Consider the following 24,356-nt stretch of genomic DNA (forward strand, 5'->3'; position numbering starts at 1 on the left):
TGTGTCTTTGATAAGTACCAGCTGAGAATGTGCTCCCTCTGCTCAGCACAGCATGAAGAAAGGTGAGTGTGTGTGGGCGGGGTTACAGTCTCAATACAGTGTTGTACGTCAACTCCCTCTTCTAAACTAAATCAAACTGACAGGATGTAATTCTCAGTTCCATTTAACGGTTCCTAATTGGGGTCAGTGTTTCTTTTTGAATTTGGAGGAAATCAGAGTTGTAAGGTTCAGGAGTAAGCTAATCTGCGGTAGACTGGGGTCTGGTTTCCTCCTGGCCCTGGGGGCTGCTGAACTGACAGAGAACCACTTCTGGCACTTAGCGGTGTTATTCCGGCGTGACCACAAAGTATGCATGTTGTTTCAACAGTCCCGTGTAAATATGATCAAGGACCCACAATCAGGAGCTGGAAAAGAGTGATGGTGGAAAGCATATGAGGAGATCATACCAAAACAACATCCTCATATGGGTCAATTTACTTTTCATAGTTAAGATAACTATGGTGCAAGGTGACACTGCATTTATTTCTGAGCATTCCTCCCTTTTGTTCATATCCACAGCAGGTGGAGAGCTGCTTCTCTGGGGTCAGATCCCCTGTGTGTCCCAGGTCAGTGATCATCCAGGCCTCAAAAGGGTCCGGACCCCCCAGCCTGTTCCATTGGCAGGCAGAAAGGTGTGTGCGTGTGAGAAAGACTGCGCAAATTATGTTTTCAGGCTCCTCAAGTCTCAAGGAGATGAAAGCCTCAGGATTTTCTGAGTATATGAGTTTTAGCTGGATATGCATAAATTCTTAAAGGGTAAGTCCACACTGAATCACATAGCCCTGAAAGCTGATTCTGCACTGCTCTCAATGGGTTTAAAGTTTATAGAATACAGCTCTCCTGATCACACCACAACCGATGATGTCACAGCAGGTGTTTACCCTTTCTCAGCTGATGAAGATGTCACAGATCAGGGTGTAGCCACAAGTGTATTGTGCCAGATTTTTTTTTTAATCTCATGAAATTGAAACTTTAACATCTTGCAGTTTCATTCCTGGAGAACAAGCAAGTCTTGCTTGGCATCATCTTGCACAAAGACAACCAATAAAATCATTGCAAATTTGTAAGAAATCCCCTTTCTATGTAGTCAAAGAGTCTCTCTTTCCTTAACTGACAACCTATTGGTTTATAGTTGGCAATGATTCATCACTGTGCTATTTACTACATCAAAGTCATATGTTATTTATTCTCTAATTACAGTTCCATTCAATTCAGCATAATACAAAAACTCCATTTGCAGGTGTCTCTTGGGGAAAGCTTTGAAATTTCAGCCTGTTCTAAAATCTAAAAACTGTTTTCATTTTATTGCAGGTGTGTGATGTTGCCTGTGGTACCTGGCATATGATTGCCCTCACCACAAGTGAGTACCCTATCATCCATCCCTAAATGCTCATATCTCTCTGGTTAATTGTTCTGGGGGTAGTGAGAGTGGGTCACCAAAGGTAAACCAGGCCAATACTTCCTAGTCTCCCCTTTCCCCTCCACACTGGCTTCTCTTCCCTTCTCCAAATTATGTCTTGCTCCTCCTCAAAGCCCCTCCTCTCTCACTTTTCACTCATCAAACCATAATTCACTTCAGAGGGAAGCATCATTAATGCACAGTAGGACCCAGCAGCTTGATGTGTGCTAATTATATTGTGTGTTTTACACGCTGGATGGCTTTTGCTTAGTCAGTGATGAGCTCAGTCTCTGGTAATTGTTTTTTTGATATGATGAGTTTATAAAAGCCTGCCTGTGCATGCATGTGTGTGTGTGTATCTGGGCGTGTTATGTATGTGTGAGTGACAGTGTGATCCTTACATTTATGTGCCTGTGTAGTCTTGCATTAAGGCTGTGTGTATACTTGTATACAACATACACTGTTTTTATAAGTAGCCAGAAAGACAAGATTATTCCACAGCACCGCACATCATACGCCTCTGTGAACTTAATAATGATTAGCAAACAGTCATAGTCTCAAGATCATTCTGACACATTAAAACTGCATGCAACTTTAAACTCCATCAACCCCACACAAAACTTTGACATGCACCGTCAAACATGGCACCACACTCCATGACTTGCTTGCATTCTCCACAACCCATGTGATCCTTTTAGTACTGTACATCACTCAGCGCTATAGCTAGAAATGCTGCTCAGCCTTTGGCTAATCACGCTGATTGGAGGTGTCCTTTGGCTCACCTGGGGGCTTCCAATCCTATTAGGCCAACCGTCCTGAGCCTAGCACACCCAGCAGCCGCTTGTGTTTGATCACTGGTGCTTAGAGCCCACACTTGTCCTCTTATGTTGGTGTTGAGGCATGGAGGAGAGGAGCGGCAGGGTGGGGTTTGGTGGGGGGGGTTAAAATGTGATCTCCTTAACTCTCTAGGGGGGCAGAGGGGAGTTTGGTGCCCCACCTCCCTCACTGACACTCCTCTGGAGCTGGTCTTTAAACTTCAGATGTCAGTTGAAAGGCAGAAAACTGCAAGTTGTTTCCAAGCAAAAAAAGGAAGAGATGGGGGGAATGAGAGACTGAAAGATTGAGAGTGAGAAGAGGAGGTTGTGCCTGTGTGTCTCTGTTGTCTTTTAACCTTTTAAAAAATCTTTGGGTTGTTTTGTAGTTCTCTTACATTTTTCTCAGTCTTTTTCTTAATCTACCTTTTCTTTCTCTTTCTCAGTCTATGGAAGCATGGAACTTCTGTCATCTGGTTAGAAGTCAATACGCCTGATCCCACTAGTCCTGTCACCTTTTTCTACCCTCATCCTATCTCTACTACATACTCTACCTCCCCTCCATTACTCCCTCACTCAACCTTCATCCTGACTGCTCTTCTCCCTCACTGCACACCCATCACTATGTCTCTCTTGTGGCTCTCCTTCTTCCTCCCCTCCTCCCCTTTTTGCCCCCTCCTCCTCCTCCTCCTTCGTCCCCGGGCCAGGAGCGCCCAGGAAGAGCCATGTGTTTCCAAAGTGGACTGGATGGGAAATCGAAGCAGGGCTTCTGTGTTTATCAAGCCACAGCTCCGTCACCTTGCTCCAACTCCCGTCTGGAGGCCCCTGCAAATTGGTGACAGCAGCAACAACCCTGCAGCACACATACCCCTTTTTTCCATGTGCACATCCACACACACACTCACACATACACACACACACACACACACACAGCATAGTACCTTGGCCTGTTTAGTTTTATTGCCGGTGTCAGGTGAGGAGGTGGAGGTAGGAGTGCTGTCTAATGTTCACCTCACACACACACACACACACACATACACACTCACACACAGTCATTTCCACCCCTGCCGACACCTTGGCTAACAAGACCTGTGAACTGCAGTGACAGAACTCCGAGACTTGTCAGAGTCCCAGTCATTTAATGCCAAGACCCAGCCCCAGCTCTAACCCAACAGGGTTTCTGTATGCACACCAAGCCACAATAGGCTACACAGTGATATACTGAACATGAGTTTACTGAATACTGCTGCTCCTCCAGGTTAATATTGTTTAAATAATACCTTTACTACAGTGATCTACAGTAATTCTCTCAACAGAACACAAAATTGTAGTACAGCAATATTATGGTTATATAGATAAAATGTTTGTCTGGCGTGAGAGTGGTTCAATTTAAATTTACCCTCAGTTTGCACCTCATTATGTTGATCTGCACCATTACCCATGACTTCTTTCATCTATAAGTGTTTGGATGCTATTACTCTTGTTTGTCCATCTTGCCTGTGTAACAGTGCAGTTATGTGTTTGTAAACCTGCTGTATCCACAGGCATCTTTATCTGAAGTATCTAATAGCTACGAGTCATTACAGGTAGTTGTGCATGGACCACTGCCCCTTTTGTTGCATGTATACAGGATGGTCGCTGCTCGATACCTTTTTCAGTGCCCCCTCTCTTCTCTCTTTGGTGTGATCATGTAAGTGGAGGAGAAAGGAGAGTTGACTGAGGTTAGAGCCCTGTCTGGCCTTGCTACCTTGGAAATGAACTGCACAAACAACGGCTGGCCATTGTGCCTAAGCGCTTACAATGATGCCATTTAAGAGAGTATTGATCCAGCCAGTGCAGGGTCAATCATTGGATCAATGGTGTGTGGGCTGGTCGGCTAGAAGGCTGGTTGACTGCATGAATGAATGGATGGCTGGATAACGGATGAATGGACAGTTGAATAATGGATGGATGGATGGATTGATTCATGGATAGATTTGAAGACTGATACATGAGGAGACAGTAGTGTTGAACTTCTGTGGGTCTGAAGATTACAGTTGTCTATCCTCTTTTGTGCTGGATTGTGTCCGTTATGTTTTGTGCTGGTCCTTCCCAAAGAAACATTTCTTTCCACAAAGTCAGTTTGATTCAATAACAACAAACAAACTTTGTATTACTTGGTCATAACTTTTGCTATCGTCACTAAAGAGGGCATGCGTTACATCTGGTATGTGTGGGAGCTAGCTACCTACTACCTGCTAATATTTTTCCTTAGATGTACACAAGCTTAAGTTGACATCCTTCAAGGAGTTATACTGCATATATATAAAGCTTTACTGTGGCATAGAGGATGGGGGAAAGAAGAGATATAAATTAAAAAAGAGTCATTGTCATTAGCATGTTCTTGGTGGATTCTTGTGATGTGTTTACACCAGGGTTGATTGACCTAGTTACCCAGCCCCTGGCAGCAAAACACGGAGAAATGTAACACAAGGCAACACAAGGGAGAGGTGTAGATCCCTTTATTATTCTTACATGTGAGACACATGTGAGTGAACACACACAAGCACTCATACACACTCGCAGAGCAGTGATCATCAGGGGCTCACAGAGGTCGTGCCTTGTGACTGAGTGAAAAAAGAGAGAAAGCTTATTTAAAATTCTGTAAGAGATGTCAATTGTGCCCTCTGCATATTTCTATGGAAAATTTGTAAATAGATCCTTTGTAAATAGCTTCTCTCTTGCCAATCACCCTGTCTGCTCTCTGCACAGCAGCATTAAAAATTGATCCTTAGCCGCACCAGGGTGAAATGCTAACATCGCTGCCAAATGACTGATTAAAAAGAAAAACCTTTAATCTTTGCTTAAAAGTGTCTACTGCCTTGGCATGCCTTTCCCCTGTGCTCCTCTATCTTCCAAGGCTGTGAAGGGAAGGAGGGGGTCGCCGTGGGGGAAACGGGGTCACGCTTCATGTAGAGTCAGCGCTGTACAGTGATATAGCTCTAGAGGTGAGGGATTTCACTAAGAGCAGATCTAGGAATCGACATGTATCGCTCTCTTCTGAATTTAACCTTAAGCCAAAGGTTAAAAACACATTTGAGCATTCCACAAGAGGGGGGGCGAATGTGTTGGCACTTCTGCTAATAGCTTGCAAAAAAAATAGCTTTATATCCAACTTAATCATGCATGTTAACAAAAATGAGTAGGGTTGTATTGACAGTGCATCATGAGATAGTTTGACCTGCCTCCAGCTTGCTAGCAACAGAAACTGACACAAATTATGTTTAAATAGTGAAGTTATGAAATAGAGAAACACAAGCAAAAGACAAAAAAAGACATTAAAGCGTTGAGAGGTGTGTTTGTGTTTCAGGGAGCAGAGAGAAGAACAGAGAATATGATCACCCAGAATGTGAAGCTCTCTTCAGAGACCTTGTCAGCAAACCCCTACCGACGGAGCACACAGAGAAAGAAAACACAGTGCAAGTAAGATAAACACACCTCCCCTTTCTTGCTCTATAGCCCTTTTATTGACTTACTCACATACTGTATAGCTCAATCTGTAACTCACTTGCTAACTCAACAGCTCCCTAACTCTTGCAGTGGATCGCTCCTGATTGATATCTTCCACTTCCACTCTCCCTGCCTGCCTCGTTGATACCCTCATTCTCACACATCCACTGTTTGCTTCTCAAGTACTCTTTCATTCATTTTTTTTCACTTTCTTTATACATGCTGTAAATGAACATATCAGTAATGAGTGATGCAATATAACAAGTTGCACTTGGGTAAACAGCACAGCCCTCAAAACATTAAGTGGTGAATATATTCACTCACCTCTCATAATATCAGTGAGGACCACTAAATTGTCACCCAGAGCCACACACATACACACACGCACCCAAGCTCCCGCCCCTCCCCATCTCTCTGTCATTCAGGTGTTTACTGTCATTCATACTCAGGGTTTTGTATAATCCTCTCACCACACCTGAGTGCTCCCCACTCAGTGTCACTGGATTTACTCCCCCACCCCACCCCCTCTCTCACACACACACTTCTCCTCTCCTCCGGTGCTCAGCCTTTTTCATTTTGCATCACAGCCATTCTTTTACACACGTTGTCATTTCTTATGTAAATAACCACAGATAAAAAAGACAGTAACAGACATTTTAAGATTTACACACACTGCTCAGCGCGTGTGTTTTCAGTCATCCCCTCTCATCAGCCAGTTTGTTTGTAGAAGTGTCTTTGCCTGTAGCCATAAATTAGGGGTTGTGATTTAACTCATTGAGACAAAAGAGAAAGACAACGAAACATGAATAAAACAAATGATGTGGAGAAGGTGAGGGGAGAGAGAGAGCGCACAGAGAGGAGGGTGAACTGAAGGCAGAAATGGGCCAGTATGTATTTCTGCTCCACTTTCACTTGGGGAAGGCTTCATTAAGAAGTCTGTTTCCAGAGCATGGTGGAATCTCTGTGTGTGTGTGTGTGTGTGTGTGTGTGTGTGTGTGTGTGCGCACGTGTGTGTGTGCATGCGCGTGTGTACACAGGAAGTGTGTGTATATGTTCATAGGTTAATGTGTGAGACTGTGTCGATGCACATGCACATTCATGCATACATGCCTATAAAATTATTTGTGTGTGTTCAGTTTGAGAAATCTCTTAAATAATTTACACCCAGAACTCTCTAATTGGTATCAAGTTTTTAAATGGGGTCAAATGTTGTGGTGCAGTTTCATGCAGCTTTCCTCTTGCCTTAAGTCTGCATCATTACAGCTGGTGCTACAGTGCTGCTGCTTCATTGAACTTGAACCTTTAAATGCTGTATTTGCCCATTGACTGGGGTTCTGCTCTCAAACTGGAGAAACGCTCTGCGCCAGGCTGAGGCCAAGGAGGGAATCTAGTTTTATTGCTGTGGTAGAGTTGTGTTAGTCCATATACTCATGTCTGTTACATAGAAAACATTCTATGAGTGATCTGGTGAGTCGTAAACATCAGAGGTACACACTCACACTCACACATACACACCCACAGAGCCTGAGGCAGCGCACAGGGCTGGTATTAGATTTAAGCCCCCTAATAAAGCCAATTAGAATTATACTGTGCATTGGTGAAGGCAACTTTACCAGAGCAATTCTCTCTTCTCCTCACATACACATACAGACATACAGCATACACATGTATATGCGCACATACATGCAGCCTTACTGCTGTACACCTCAAGTAGAAATAACATGCTTAAGTCCTAGTTTTAGTAGTTGATCTACTGTGACATTGTCAAATGTTTTTTCCCTTTTTCAGACACTGGATACATTGAGTCCAGTGTTGGGCAACTTACTTGGAAAGTTTAATCAAATATTCATTGAAAAGTAATTATATTACTTCACCAATTACTCAACAGCAAAATGAATTGTTTGAATTACTTGTTGTATTATTTGTTACTCAGCACAGTTCTGTCAATGATCCCCTTAAAACCCTCAAAGCCTCCACAACTCATATATTGCATCGTCTGTAGAAAACAAGACAGCCAGCCATTTTGGAGGGATTTACCTACCATCAGTTAACTTAGCCCCAGTGACTTTGCCCAGCACTCCTGAATTCCCATCCTCACTGTCAAGCTGTAGTGTTCACACACCATCCAACTCTAAAAAAATTGAGCTAATTACCTGCATGTCGTCTTGCCAGTGACAAACGTTAGCAAGCCAACTAAGAGCGCACAACACTTTCTGAGTTACCAAGATGCACATTTATAGTTACATTTATTGCTACTGGGAGGCTTAACTTTATTTTTTTGCAGCTGATATAGTTAAACACCTACTTTGAAAGGCTGTCTGTTTTGTTGTTAAGTTCATTTGACTATGCATTTAAGAAACCTGTGTCACAACCTAAATGGATGCTGTGTATTCTCCTGGCAGGACTTCAAGTGTAGTATTCAGGATCTGGAGAAACCAGAGAGCTCCGAGGAGCAGGAGAAAGATGAAAAAAGTGAGAGTGCAGACGAAAAAGAAAAACATGAAGAAAGACCAAACAAAGATGAGGGAGATGGAGCGTTACACGATTCAGCATTTGCCATAGCCAGGGCTGCAACGGGGATGGACAGGAGAGGAAATGGCCACTCATCAATCACATCCGACCAAGGAAATGAGAGGGAGGGTTGCAGAGCAGCAGGGCCTTTGGAGCTGAGAAAAGAACCACGCAGAAGCAGAGCAAGCAGAGACGTAGTCTTCACCACTTTGCATCTTTTACCTAGGTCAGAGGGAGAGCAATATAAGCCCACTGCCAGCACCTTGCCACGGCTACTGATAGGACAGCAAGCTCATTGCAGAGTTTTAGCTGAGGCTCAATTGGTGAGTGTCAGTGTGGTTATCACAAAGAACAAATCTAAATGGTCCAGCTTGTCACTGTTGTGTTTCCCATGAGAAAGGTGCATATGTTTTCAAAGGGAAACAAATGTCCATGTTTGCACATGTTAGATTTTATTTCTTTTACTTTACCCCTTTTGTCTCAGTGAGTATAATCCAAACATAGTTTTTACTTTTATTAGATAGTTGACAGTAGAGAGTGAATGGAAACTGGATGACCTGGAAACGTCACAGGGCTGCTGGCCCTCAACCCCTTATTTGTTATACTACACATTTCTGAGAGTGCTACAGTAAGTGGTTTTGAACTTTGAGTGGCGGTGTTGAATAGCTTTCACATTCATTAACTGGATAGCAGACTTGAAGTGTGACTTTAGAGATGGGCTACTGCACAATCATTAACTTAGAAATGGTAAGCAGTGAACAAGGATGTTAAAAAGCCTTTACATTCCTTTGAGACTGATCAAATGTAGAAAAAAAAACACAGACGTATTGTTTAATTTTTGTGATTTTTTATATCATAGTATAGCATCAAGTAATTTCCCCAGCAACTCAAAAGCAAATAGCAAGTACAAAGTAGACTGTTTTCAGATGTGTTCTCGCATCTGTGTTCTTTTTCTCATATGTCTGTCTTTCCAGGAGAGATCTACACATCTGACTGAACTGGTCCAAAAATCTGGAACTGATAGCAGCAGTTTGCAGAGTCCCAAGCTCAGACCCAAACCCAGACCTCCTGAGATATGCGCGGGTCCTGGAACTCACAGGGTAGCCTCTTGTCACCGTTCAAGAACAAGACTGCTCACTGGCATTGAGTCTCCGATTTACAATTCTTCTCTTCATCTGACCCCTGGACAACAAATTCAGACGTCCCCTTCTTTCCAGCTCGGACCACACATCGAAACCTCTCTTCCTCCGTCTCGTTCCTCCTCTGAACCACTCAGGTACTGTCCTACACACAGAGGAGCACTTTCTTCCTTTAACACTTCTTGGAAAAATCTATAAAAATCTGCAGACCCAGTTCTGTCCACCAGTGGCCCTAAACTAGTTATCTATTATGTTTGAAACTTATATATTTATCCTTTTATGTCAGGTTATGTGGACTACTTGAAATCAAAATATGTTTATCATATAACCTCCCAGATAATACACAACTCATCCATGAAATCATCAACATTTTTAACCAATAGTTCCTGAAAATGGCTGGCTATGGAGAGAGAATGTGCACTCTATTATCTACTTGATAATGCTTTTTCTGGAGACCACATACAAAGTTAAATACTTTTGGCTCCAAGGTGACTGACAAAACAGCCTCTTTTGCTCTGCAAGAGCTCTCCAAAACAGATTTCAGATCAGCTTTAAAGGGCTCCACTTTACCCCACACTGTGATTTGGCAAATACATGTATGCTCCTCTTACAAACCATCTCAGTCAACGACACTCACGAACCTTGACCTCATCTGAAAGCATTAGACTTTGCTCTTACAGTCAAAGCTGCGTGTAGGAGTTGCAGAGTCCTTGAATCACCACATTTCAACAGAACTTGAGAGGGCTGAGGGTTTTTTTTTTACCCTACTACACACTACCGAGCCACATTCATTTTAATACTTACAGTATGTTGTTTATTAAAGACATAACGCCCTCTCAGATCTTGGCCTCTTGTAAGACATTTCACGGTGGAGTGTTTTCATGGCTGCCCATCTCTGCAGTATGAGTCACATGTGCATGCTACTACGGCTCTTTTGAGTGTGAGGAAATTGATTTGTTGCAGAGATAATACTATATGATGAGGTTTCTCTAAGTAAATAGGATCATTACAGGAAACAGAGCTTCCTTTGAACTTGCTTTGCTCTGTTTTGTTTTTCATGTTTCTGAGAGAGAAGTCCTTCATTAGCCTTGTACTGTATGCAAACTGGTTCTTTGCCACAGTCTCAACCACAACCACATGGTAATTCCTCTTGTCAGGATTTAATTTCAAGTAGTGCATGTGATGTTTTTTTCATTATCTGCATTTAACATAAGGACCTTTTGTTAATAACTTGGCACCGTGGCAGTGTTGGGTTAGACTAATCAGTCAGAAATGTAGACAAATAAAACTTTAATTAATTCTTATAAATTATTTATATTACTTATACTACTACTGCTGCTGCTAATGAGGACAATAATAATAGTAGTTGTAAAAATAATTAGTAAAAATATTTTATCACTTGGGGTTGATTTTATATTTACAAATCATTGCATAAAGTTTTCAATTACTTTTACCACCTGCAAGTTATTAGGTATGTTGAAATTTTGACTGGATTCGTTATTGTTCCTGTTTTGCTTTCTTTGGAGTAGTCATCATTTCAGTTGGACAAAGAATACATGTGGACATCAAAGCTATTTTTTACTTTAATTCTTAAAGGTACAAAAGGATACTAATGTTAATTTTGTAAACCTAAGCAAAGGTATTTAAAGCTCATTGAACTGCTTCTCAAGGAGAGTGATCAGTAAAATAATAAAAGTGCCATTTAATTGAGTCTTAGATTTACTTTTGTGAGCAGCAAACTCAAAACCAACTACATACAGGCATGTAGTAATGATGGCATTGAGACATCCATCCTCATCCCACCCCATCATCTCTCCCACCTCCTTGTAGTTTGTTTTGGTGTGTGTGTGTGAGAGAGAGAGAGAGAAAGTGTTGGTTGTGTGTATCACGTCTTTGCCCTGCGAGACTCCTGCCAATCGATTCAAGGTGAGACCTGTCGATTAAACACCCTGAGCCGTGCTCTCTACCTAACCCCAGGGTGATTCAATCCTACCCCTTACGAACACACATATACACACCCGTAGCACAAACACACGCGTGCGTACACACCAACTTCATCTGTCATCCATCAATACCTCCATCGGGGGCCCTATATTGATCCCCTCCATCCAGCCTCTTCACCCCATGCAGTACAACATCAGGGCCAAGACGACATCTGTGCAGGTTTAATTTCTGACAGATTTACAATAAAGCTCAAGTTATTATTTAACTCTTCCGGCCGCAGTGTGCTCTTTGATTTAGCACCCTGAGAGAGGATGAGTTACAGCTGACACAGAGAATCTGCCTGGGCTGGAATGGTAGGCACCCGGTTCATAACTCAGCCGCCGAATGTGTAGTTAGTCAATCACTTGATCTGTAATCACAAATGCTGCCAGAAATTACATGAGTGATGAGCTGTAATAAAAGCACTTACTTTTCCTGCTCTGTCTCTTAAGTGTTATTGGCAGACCCCTCTCTCCCAGGAGGCCGTGGCTGTGAAACAAAATCCCGATATAAACTGCCTCATTGGTCCCTGCCTCACGCTCTCTCTCTGGTGTACTGTATGTGTGTGTATGTGGCTGTGTGTGTGTGTGTGTGTATGTGTGTGTTAATGCAGAGTCTTCCCACTACAGTGTAATACAAAGCTCTTTTTGACAGTCTTTCTTCCACTCTTGGATTGCCTTGCTTCAGGACAAATGAGCCTCACTCCAGTAAAGACACTCATCTGCGTCTCTATCATCTATAATCTCTAATGTCTGCAGAGGTGCAAGGAAACACAATTCACTGGCAATGACTGTTTTTAAACAGACCTGGCGCTATTAATTGGTCAGTAAAACACAGCATATAAACATAGTTTTAAATGTGTTGCCATGCAGCAGTTTGTCAGTGCGGGTAAAACTTTCCTTGCCTGAATCTCATCTCAGCCAAGCATGTCGTGATAAGTTACAGCACATCAAATGTATGACCTTATGTACAGGTAATCAAACATCTCAGGGCCACAACATGAACCTTTCTTCGACTCTCTGTGACTCCCAGCTCCATAGCCTTTGGCAGGAGGTCATGCGTGACAGTTTTATTGATACGGACCTCTGTAATAATTACACAGCGTCTTGCATGCACTATTGATCAGGCATATTGATAAAATCATATTTTACTGTAAAGGTCTGTTGATTTGATGCATTACAGCATAAATCTCTCCTCACAAGCAGCTGAGTTGGAACTCCTCCTGCTGAGTGATGGATGCTCCCACAGACAAACGCACACATACATACACGTACGCACACACACAACTATTTATATCTATTGTTTGAATGGGATAGTAACAGACACAGGTTAAAGATAGACAGAGATGTAATGATATCCATACCTTTAGTCCATCCATATAAATAGACAAACACATAGGGATGACAAGTAGGATGTGCTATCCAGCCCAGCTCATATGATGTGATATATAAGCGAGGGTGTTTATGGAGTCACTGCTCCATCTTATCATGATTTGTATTGTCAGCAGGGGCTGAATCTGCATGGTGGTAATAGATTCTGATGTGGTTCAAATGCCCCATGGTGAATGGGAAATAGAGATGAATGTGACAGATCGTACAGAACTCATCCTGTATATAAACGGCTTTAGAACTGTTGTTCTCACAGGGAGGGAAGGATAGATGGTGTAACGGCTGGTGTGTAGGCAAATGTCATCGCTGGTATTAAAATGGTAAGAATCTGATCCTCAAAGCTGACCTCTACAGTCGATACAATGAAATTGATATGATTTCCTGAGGAGAAACATTCTACACTTTGGCTGCTGCAGTTTGTCTGGTGCTAAAGAGGTTTTTGTCATATTCAGGCTGCATGCAAGCTGAAGTACAGACTAATGGAGAGCTAAACAGAAAGTGTCAGGTAATTTACACTGGTGCCTATGGTGTCGCGCATTATCACCCTTTGATCTTACCATGGAAAAACATAACGTGTAATAAAGGAAAAAGAGCAAATTTATTACTATTGGAAGAAAGGAAAATAGGTCTTTATGGTTCAGGTTAAAAAGCAGCTTACTAGACCATGTTTCCGCTTTGGCCGGCAGTTCAAAAGCATGTTTTCTTTTTGGACTTTTCTCTGGCTGGATTCTGAACCACTTGGGGGTAGTTCGCAAAGGCTGTGGTGCACCAGTGACGGGCTGGTTTTCACATTTAAGGAGCCAAAGGGACATGGGGAGCATGTTCATGTTCAAGAGGCCTACAAAATTCTAAAAGCCGGGATATAGAGTTAATCGCTGGCCCAGGCATGGTACCCCCAGAGCGGCTGCTCCTGCAAAATGCTGAGCAGCCTCATCTGGCTGCAGCACAGGAATTTAGTCCTGCAGAGGACAGAGGAGTGGAAACTGATCTTAATTGGCAGAGATTCGTTTTATAAGCATAAAACCTGCTCCAACCTGAACTCTTGTAAATGCCCTGGAATTCTGGTGAAAGTAACAGCATAGAGGCTTAACGTTTTTCTCAGGCAAACCAAATGCATGGAAGCCTATTAAAACAGAATAAAAACAGCATTCTGAGGAAATAAACAGACGCAAAGAGACATTACATTTTTAAAAACCATTTTGTCACATAACAGGTTTTTTTTAAGACATACCATTTTCCCCTCAGTATTTTTGAGATCAATTGAGGACCTTCTATAGTGTATGATTGATATAGTATGGAATCTATCCATAGACTATGGCGCATAACTAAAGAATTCCGCTGACTTTGAACATACTCACTACTTTTGTACCACAGCTGTTTGAAATGCTAATATAAAGCTTGTGAAATAGCAACAATACCGCCAGTGTGTTCCCCAGAGCTGGAGGGAGAAGGCAGACGAAGACAAAGGCAGTTTTTAATCTGAGCAGGAAGCATACAGTGGCGATTCACTGTGACATGGTGATTGATATGAGTGAGTAGTATATTTACCGAGTCTGACGGGATAGGAGAAAGAGAGTGTTTTCTTCCCATCCGTACGCTTATCTCCCTCCATAAATCACTGCCAATGGGATGCATAAATGTGGACGAGCAAACATCGTATTGCTCCGACTCAGGCAATTCCACTTTGACCTTTACGTTTGGCATTGGTCACTGGTGCTAAATGCCTACCACGACCTTCCCTGACCTTGGGCTATTCATATTTAATAGCCATGAGGCCTGATGGCTTCTCAGACAACGTACAGTATATGACCATGCACACACACACCACACAAGTGGTTACCATAGTCAAGCCAAACAACATTTAATGCCATTAATTGAGATTCTGATCATGAGCAGCTCCTGTAATTTTCTCTGTCTATGGAGATATCACGTAAATGAAGAGATCCCTTTTTCCCTTCTCATCTGGCTGTTTCTTTACAGCTCTGGTTCCATTACCCCTTGCCCAGCGGCACTCTATGATGTCCTATGTCCGTCCTAACCTTTGACTCCAGCCAGTGCTTTAAAGGTTCTGCACTTTGCCCTCTCCCATTTGACCTGTCTGAAGTATACCTTTATAATTGCGCCTGTCGCTATCAAATGCTCATATGAGAGGGTGCAGGGGCAGGGGGCCAAAGTCTGTCCAGTAACCTTTTGGCCTCTTGTTCATCCATTCTGCTCGAAGACACACAGCAGGCCTCCTCCCCCTACCCACAGTCCCATACTGTATTAGTCTGCATGTCGGAGTTATTGATGGTGCTCTGGAAATATTTTATTGGTCAGTCACGACCTTTGACTGGGGCAATGCAAACACTAACCCCCCTAAAGCCTCCTATCGACATGGATATATATATCTATGATCAGATGGCTAATAGAGGTATAGATTTAGAACAGCCAAAGACCTAGTCATTTAGATTTTAACACCATGAGGTCAGCATTGCTTTTTCCACTATGCATGTGAAGGATCAATAGTCAAAACACATACTGAGTTCGTTTTATTAAAAAAATGGAAACAAAATGGACACAAAAACACAAAATGAAAAAAATTATACTCTGACATATTGCTCATCTTTGACTGACAAAGTGCTAAAAACAAACAACCAAAGGGAAGATATCAAATACACTTCAAAATTGTAAGTCCTTCTTTCGTCTCTTCCTCCTATCTTCCTTTTTTATTCCACGTAAGTCTCTTCATCAAAGGAAGTGTAGCTTGCACTGAAGCACCCACAATTAAGATAAGCCTGACCACAGCTGGACAATTACCTGCCAACTAACCTTTTCTGGAGGCACTTAAGAATGTAAGGACCCCTGAGGATAGATGTGCCCCGAGTAGAACAAGCACTTCAACAGTTCAGAGAGAGAGAGAGAGAGAGCAGGAGGGAGGATGTAATGTATGAGAATGGAGGGGTAGAGAGAGAGTGACAGAGAGGGAAAAAATGATAGAAAAAGAGAAAAAGACAGTATCATGGTGAGATTACCTAATCCTCTGTCTGAGAGGAGTATTTGAGGGACCTGGTGGTGTCAGACATGAGGGGGCTTTGTGGAGGTTTACCCAGGAGAGGCCAGCTTAGCAGGGGGATCTAGTGGAACACCAGGTGACCACTGCTCTGTCCCCAAGCACAGACCTCAGTCTGTGGCTTTGTAAACACTGTTAAATTGATTGCAGGGAGCTGATGAGATTTCCCTGCAGCCTGGGTCATTATCACATTGTGTACCAGCTCTAATTCACTCATACTGAGCCCTCTATGGGCTGTCACTCTGTTTTATGTTGTAGTTTTTAATGTAAGTGACAGTGTTTTCTGTCACATTGTGTGTGTGAATGAAGCAGAGTGCCACAAGTTTAAGAAATGAGAAACACTGACTTGTATGTAATTTCCTAATATTTGGTGTAACATTTGTAGCAACAGTCAGGGTGTTACCATCGACGCTGCTGCACAACGGGGTGAGTTTCAGCACTGTATGATATCTGATCCCAAAAACCCTGCAGGGCAGCCACAGCAAATCAACAATGGATTAATGGATCTGGTTCTGCTCATAAATCTCTGTGGGATTGGAAAGCATTCGAGGACAGTCGGCCTGTAGTGGTGTGCTTAATGTTACAGGCAGTTTGGGGTTCCCATCGTTCAAAGCAGTGACAGCGTAGTAAAGATGTGGCAGTATCTTATGTCTGCCTTAAATCAGTGAATATCAGGAATGCTGGATTGTCAGTCAGCAGTGTTGAGAGCTACACCAACACTTATTCATTGGCACAGATTTGTTTATAAATAACTCTGATACTTTTCCATCGCTCTTTGCTTACAATAGGATAACTATAGCAAAGACAGAAAGATGTGTTGTGCAGACATGCCCTAATTCACTGGTGTCAGTACAACACTTCAACCTTAGCCGAGTGCAGTAAGGCCTTGCCATAGATCACAGTGGTTAGCAGTTAGCTGTTCCTGCAGGTGTGTAGGGAATGGCAGTAACTGCTTCCATTACTGGAGAGAATGGCCCAACTCCCACAGCCCCCTCCAGACAGCGCTGTCATTACCCATCCATTGTGAGGCCTGAGAGGGAGCTGTAAGTACGGCAGACTTATGGCTTTGTTAGAGTGACTGGATGGTCTCCTCTGGCTCAGCACAGGATAAGGAGGTATGGTGGTATGGACGGATAGCCAGATAGAGTGATAGAGATGGAGGATGAGGATGAGGATGAATCAAACACCCACTCGCCCCCACCCACTCCCCGATATCCCACCACCGCCATGCCACCCCCCGATGTGCTAGTGAGTAGAGTGCAGGCTGTGGGGTGGGGAGGGTTATTTGGTGCTATTTTTACAAGAAACGGGTTGATTTGTCTTAGGCCATTACCGTCTATTACAGCTGCGAGTCTTGGGGAAAAGGTGGGAAGCGGCAGACGCTGGCATTCTGCCTAAAGAGAAATCAATGAAACAAATTAATCCTTCGCAGGCTGCGGTGACACAGTAATCCATCATTCAGGGGGCGCTTTTACACACTGAATCAGGGAGCGAGGCAGGGAGGTGGAGGGATTGGGGGTCGGGGGACTGGGTTGGTGGGTGCGTGCCGGTTTGCGGAGGGGTGGGGGAGAGCGGTACCGAGGCCCTGGGGGACAGGGGCAGACATCCATGCTACGGTAACACTGGGGTAACGGTGGGTGGTGGCAGGGAATCAAGTGGCTCTGAGCCCTTCCTTTACATCCTTGAGCTGCCTGTGGACATACAGAGCAGAAGGAGGAGAAAGGGGACGTAAACACAGTCAGCTGAGCTGCACCATGGACATGGCCATGATTACACACAAATGCCCACACACAGTTTCCCTGTTGCCTGTCAGTTGCTGCCTGGTTTTAACCCCACCAAGCTGATCGCTGATGGTAGAGAGTAATAGAGCTTTATACAGGCAGCTAACTGGTCATTAATGCATGGACATAACTGGCGTGTGAAAAAAGAGATGTAGAGACAGGGGCCATGAGGTGGAAGGAGGATGAGAGGGGAATCAGGAAGATGCTAGAGCCCTGCAATGATTCTGTTCTTTTCTTACCATTCCCAGCCACAACTTCATTATGTGGCACTGCATTGTTTCACTTTCCTTATGCAGCGATGTGCATTGTCCTTGCGATGACATATTATTTTGCATTGTAGATCATCATAGCAACAGACCAAGGTCCAGGTGTCCCCACCCACAGACATGCAGGAAGCTCACTGCCCTCTTGCCTGGGAAGGCAAAACTACACCAAAGCTCAGCCCACCATTTTGCTATTCAAAGCAGAGAGCTGTATACATGCGCCCAGATTCGCCACAGTGATGCGCCAGTGCATGGCCAATTAGAGCTCAGATCTATCCATGTGACTGAGTCATGTGATCAGCTGCCCTGTGAGGAAACAGTCCTGTCCAGGCCAAGATCCATGTGAAGCAGCTGTACCCTCCGATGAATCACATAACAGCCGACATCAAATGATATCACAATTCAACTGGGAGTGAAGAAAGAAAAAAAAACACACACACACATATTGAGATTGATGTGTTTTTATTAAGATCTTTGCTGTGTTGCATTGCCTTTTAGTAATATTACATCATTATGAAAGCAAGTTCAAGAGCATGATCCACTCAACTGTATCAGCCGGCTTTGTTGGTCTCCAGGATCCTTTGTGGCACTGTGGCTGCTCTGCTGACATTCATTGATAGTGACTGTGTGTGTTTTTACAGCAGTGACTTGTAGCTAAAGCTCTGATGGAGGGTGGTGATGCTTAGGAAGCCGGGGTCATAGCATGGAAAAAAAAGTTAATACAGAAACACAACAACCAGAGCCATTATTTGCCCTGTCATTGTAATAGGTGGTGCCACTTACCTTAACCAGCTTCCAGAAGAGGAATACCAATAGCCCCCTTTTCCCCTTAAAAACACAGGTGGTAGCATTCTGTGGAATGGCATGTTAGAAAATCAGAGAAAATTGTGGGTGGAGGAAAAAGCGAGGGGGGTTGGTGAGCGTGCTGGAAGAAGAGAAGAAGGGAGGGAAAGGTTGAGATCGGGCAGGGTGGGGCAGAGGAGAGGAAGGGTAAAGGGAGCAAGAGTGGTCAGAGAACAGAGAGAAGGCGAGTGGGGAGGGAGGAAGGGAGAGAGGGAGGGTAGGGGAAGAAGTGAAAAGATGGAAAAATGTGGGGATATTGCAGTAGAGCGGATGGTGTGAGGGAGGCAGAGTGAGAAATGTTGCCGGAAATGCTAGAGCCAGCAGCGTGTGTAAAAAACCACACTGCAACATTTCTCATCCTTGACATCACTGACAAGCTTTCCAAACACGCACAGTGTGCTTTCAAAGTGCAGAGTTGTAATATCCAAATTTTCAACACAGCTTCTCCTCTGTGATCACACTCTTTTGTTTTCTCAACTTCTGTAAACAGGGTTTATGTCAGGGATATAAAATTTAACTAATGCTGTAATTCTTAATTTGACACGTGCTTTAAGATCCCCACAGCAAATACAATAAAACATGTTTGTGTGCAGTGAGAACTTTCTCTGTCTCTAAGTTGAGAGGAAGAGACATAGTGAGAGGAATGAAGGGGTGAGGAATGACGGATATGAGGAGAGGGGAGGAGGACACAAGATTGTTGTGGAATGTTTGCAGTTCTGGCCAAAACTCGACCATCTCATTTGTCAGGGCTTGACCCCAAGTCTTAGGTCAAAGGTCAAAGGGAACATCTGAGAGAAACTGACTTGGCTATCACACACACGGAGACAAGTAAACACACAAACGCATGAGAGTGTCTCCCCCTTTGCTCTCCTTCAGCACTCTCTCACACATGATTCAAGCTCATGCACAGTACATCTGTATATATCATCATGAATATCCATCCAGTCGTATTTGTTTTATTAATACTGAGTGTTATGTTGACCTCTAGCTTTGAAAACATAAGCTGCCAGGTTCCCAAAAAGCATAGTATGGTCTTTCTCCAAGAAAAAAAAAGGAAAGAAATGAAATAATCAAAAAAGAATTTGAGTTCCAGGATGCTTGGATTCATTTCTGAGTAAAAAGCTTGACTTGATAAACACACACTCAAGTAATGTACTTAAAAGAAAATCTGAACAGAGCAGTGAAATTCAAACAGGGCAACCTGTTAAAATCCATTTTGACAGTGGCTATTAACTTACCTTTAATGTTATATTTACCACATGTACAGTCAGTACAGGGCTGTCATGCCAAATGAACCCAACATTCTGCTGCTAAGCAGTGGTTTCACCGTCACTGTCCTATAATCAAACAGCACTCGCCATAAATTATGTCTCATCCCAGTGTTAGTCCTTGCCTCACACAGACACGTCCCCCCTTTGTTTCGCCTGGCCGCCATGTCGCTCTCTGCCTGCGAGGACACACACAACACAGATCCTGGTTACAAAGAGCAAAGTTTTAGCTCCACTGAGTCACTCTACACAAACTCTCTGCTTCAAGTTTCAAATTAAAGCGAGGGTAAGGCAGGCACAGGCAATGTGGGTGGCCCACTTCAGTGACCGACATAATCACTGGACACCTGTGAGTCACATGACATTAAGACAGAAGCCACACCTTGCGCACTGCAAATGGTAGATTGGGTTACAGCCGAGTTTTATTAATGTATCATATACTTACTTTCCATGGCTGCTCTCTGGTCTCTCTCTCTCTCTACTCCTGCACCCTCCTGTTAGGAGACAAATTGATCATTTTTGTTGTTTAAAATGCAGCATCCCTCCCTCTTTTCCCTGCTCTAGAAAAGAGACAGGTAGCACAGCAGCTGATATTCATGGCTCTGAGATGCATCTTAAATCTTACACCTTTGTCATTCTTTGGCCGGAGACATCAAACAGGTGCTATGAATAATTTATCTTAAGAGTTTCACATTGATAAGGTCACAATCTGCCAGGTCTGGACACTAAACACAGGCCACCTCCACACCTTCACTTCACACATGTCTTTTCACACACATGTGCCCTCACGCGCAAACACCAGACACACACCTTTCATATGAAAATGCACAAAATTTCAAGGGGGTTTTGTTCGTGTGTGTGGGTGTGAGAGAGAGGGGTATCTTTTAGTTTAAAGTTAGCGTTAGTGTTGATATTGTTTTCAGTTAGAAATGTGTGCAAAAAATATATGTATTTCACACAGTTGCCGTGTTACCTGTGCTATATTTTAGCATAATAATAGATAATATTTCACAGTTGTTTAGGGGGGTTAAAATTAAAGAAAAACTTGAATTGCAGCTTCATGTTATTGTATATTTTCATTTATGGCACAAACGACTTTCAGGGCTGCTAAATGTAAATATACAAATATGTTTCTGACTCCAACTGCCACTGAGAGTTTGCAGGGAAATTATTTTCTGTTCTCTCTGTACTGATGTACTGCACCAGTGTGCTCAGTCATTCTCAGCTCCAGCATGCTGATGGTTCAGCTACACTACATTTCTAATTAAGCCCCTGCTGTGTGTTGGTTTTTAGAAAAAAAAAATTGTAGGAAAAAAAATAATGTGCTGATGTGATGCCACTCATTTAGTTAAACAACCAAACAAGTTAAACCAAAAGGAGGGGTGGGAGGGCAAACTCTGACCCAGCGTCAGCAATCAGTTCAAGACATCACAACCGACAGTATAAACAACAATCTGTGAAAGTTGCCAAAAGAGAAAGAGAACTAATTTGTTTACATATCCCTCTAAACGATTCTGTCCTCGTTCAGTTTTGCTCGGTTTCATATTTTGTTTGATGTGCGTTTACTTGCCATAAATATTGATGCCAGTATAAATAGGTGGGTAAACTCTTTTTAGAGAGGTCCACCATCCACCTCGCCACCACGACAGTGACGGGACACTGTATGTATCAGCTTCATGTCATCTTTTTTTTCTTCTCCCCCCTTTGAAAGCACACAGGGAATCACTCCTCCGCTGTGCTGACCCCCCACCCACCCTCTCTCCCTCCGCTCTCCTCTTCCTGCTGTCCCTCTCTCTCCCTGCGTTCGCCCCCTCCCTTAATAATCGCCATACTTCTTTAAAATTGTTTTGCACTCTTCTGTGTCGGAGGGTAATCTCGCTCTTTTGTCGCGGAGCTATATTTCTACTGTGTGTTGTCGGATAATGTGAGGATGGGATGAAAGGTAATCTGCGTGCAGAATTCCTAAAGCTCCCTTATCCTTGTTGAATTTCTCAAGAATTCCACCTTTGCCCTCCGGTTTCCTTGAAATAAATTACTTTAAGGGCGAGATGCCTTCACGCACCTCCCGATTTTTGTGTTTCCTCCTTTTAAACGCAGTCAAACAGGTATTAAGTCTTATTTTAATTCACTTTATTCCTTAAGGCGGCATCCCTCCCTGGATGTTTCACAGGCACGTGGGGAATAAGAATAAATGATTTCCCAAACATAAAAATAGAACCCACGATATTAAAATGGTGTTGTGTTGATCATTAATGATTACAATGGTGCATTAGGTTGACGCAGTAATATAAACAGGTCTTCTTTAAACCTAACCACCGGCCACGGGCAGTCAAACCTCCTGTGATAAAACATTTTCCCCTGTCACTTCATTTTCTGTTCTGCTTAGTTTACTCAGTGTTTCAGTTTAGCTGCTGATTGATATACGCTAGGCTTCCGTTCACAGTGGATCCCTGAGAAGTGCACACACTGTTGAAAATCTGTTTCCCTTCATCTAGCTTCTGGTACTTAAAGTTTGGTTTTTTGGTGTACTACAAAATTACAGTGTGTGTACTGTGGAACCACGAGGGTTTGAGTGCTAATGGATTTATAATCTCCGTCTCTGGGACCATCCAAAGTAATTAGCACATAGGCTCTAAAGAAATGATGGTTAGTGAGCAATAAAGCCATTGCCCATAGCATAAACTGACAGTCCCTCTAACTTAACTCCAACCTCAAGCCTAATTGGGAAAGTCATTGCAGTTATTGTCCTCAATTATAGTCTGGGATGCAAAAACCCTGGAAAGAGACTTTCATTCATCACGTCTGAAAGTGAAGGATCTCAAATCTCTGGAGAGGCGAGGCCATATTAAAAATAATGAGGAAATAAACAATAATATCTACATAGGAACGAGGATGATTCGCGGGGTAATGCAATTTTACAGTTAAACTAAAGTCCTTCAGGGCAAAAAGATAACTTAAACAAAGATGAAATAACAAAAATGAGCAGCTTTATTATAATACATAAAGTTACGTATACCATGAATACACAGATTGCTGTTTGCACATGTCAGTTTTAATCTGCTATGTAAACTTTTCACTGTTTTGGAGATCCACTTTGCAGTAAATAATTAATAGCCATGCTATTTTGTGAACTCTTGTTGCCTGTTAAATGCCTCGGTCTTAAATGGCCGCTGCCCATAGGCTCCACGATATTTCCACTATTTCTCATGAATGGCGTTTCCATTAAGAGCGATTAGATTATGTCTATTGAAAGTTGCTGATCCATAGAAAAAAAGCCAGCGGATAAAAGGCGATTTCAAGTGACCTTCTCGTCCCTTTCACACCAATCTGAGCCCCCAGAATAATTTGGGGATCAGATTTGGACAAAAAAGAAGCACCCCCACTCACACACATACACACACTCACACACGCACACACACACACACACCTCGAGCCCCCCTCCCTTTTCAACACTCAACCACTCAAAGCAACAAAACCTCCAATTCAAACATAAGAACAAGTTTGATTTTGGTTTTTAATTAGAACTTGCAAAAATATGAGTGTTAGTGTTCGTTGTGTGTTTAGCGCACTACGCACGGTGAAAATCAGACTTTTTTTTTCTCCATGTGCCAGTTTTTAAGTATGGGCTGTAGAGATGTTGAGAGAAGTTACACTAACTTCACTGTAGTAAATGGGCTCCTACTTTTAAAACCATGTCCAAATCACTGTTGCCTCTATCAGGTCGAAAGCTTTACTGTCATTTTAAAATTGACTGATTTCAGCTTAATTAAGAAAAATAAATTCGTCCTTGTTGCCCAACTAAAACAGCACAAATCAATCTTCCACTGCAGGGTTACTGCTCACTTGTAACAAGCAAATGATCCGGAGACACATTTGTAAAAAAAATTATATTCAAAAACATACTGTTCAAAGTAAGACAAGAGACTGTTGTCAATATGGCACATATCCTGTAAGGTAGTGTACTTCTGCATCTACATTTTATTTTTATTTTTTTTACTAGGAAATGTGGAAAAACATTGCCCTAATAATCCTTTGTGCTCCCACAATTAATAAAAACATTTAATAGAAAGTACAAATTACCATCTACTATAAATAGCCTAACAGGCAAAACCGTGTAATGGCATTGTCAGCAGCGCATAAGCTGTTTACTTACTAAATCATAACTAACTTCATTATTAATGGAAATAACTAGTCACAAACTTCCCCATGCTACACAGAAGCACAGTCCAACACGTGTTAAGTTATTTTGGAGGTTTGGAACTGCATCTTACTGCCACACATGCTCAATTTGACTATTAATCAGTGTCTATTATTCAAACAAACGGCCAGGACCCAACATGGAGATGTGTAACGATGCTTATAGTTCCACCGCATAAAGGGTGTCCATCA

The 24,356-nt window shown here is 42.8% G+C and overlaps 1 protein-coding gene and 1 long non-coding RNA gene across 2 annotated transcripts in view; one reads left to right on the forward strand and one right to left on the reverse strand.

Annotated features, from left to right (window-relative positions):
* Window positions 1–11,095, forward strand: part of LOC108878472 (E3 ubiquitin-protein ligase HERC2) — a 286,295-nt gene extending 275,200 nt beyond the window's left edge. Inside the window, exons 11-15 of the mRNA XM_051075311.1 lie at window positions 559–671; window positions 1,351–1,399; window positions 5,600–5,712; window positions 8,142–8,573; window positions 9,225–11,095. Coding sequence (XP_050931268.1) covers window positions 559–671; window positions 1,351–1,399; window positions 5,600–5,712; window positions 8,142–8,573; window positions 9,225–9,587 — 1,070 coding nt within the window. The 3' untranslated portion in view covers window positions 9,588–11,095. The remainder of the gene's footprint in view (window positions 1–558; window positions 672–1,350; window positions 1,400–5,599; window positions 5,713–8,141; window positions 8,574–9,224) is intronic.
* Window positions 11,096–18,301: 7,206 nt separating this feature from the next.
* Window positions 18,302–20,463, reverse strand: LOC108878271 (uncharacterized). The gene is made up of 2 exons (XR_001960210.2): window positions 20,413–20,463; window positions 18,302–20,146 (listed from the first exon to the last, which is right to left on the reverse strand). It is a non-coding gene; the product is annotated as an uncharacterized LOC108878271 (long non-coding RNA).
* Between the last annotated feature and the right edge of the window lie 3,893 nt (window positions 20,464–24,356).

This window comes from Lates calcarifer, linkage group LG13 (assembly GCF_001640805.2).
Source record: "Lates calcarifer isolate ASB-BC8 linkage group LG13, TLL_Latcal_v3, whole genome shotgun sequence".
Taxonomy (NCBI): Eukaryota; Metazoa; Chordata; class Actinopteri; family Centropomidae; genus Lates; species Lates calcarifer.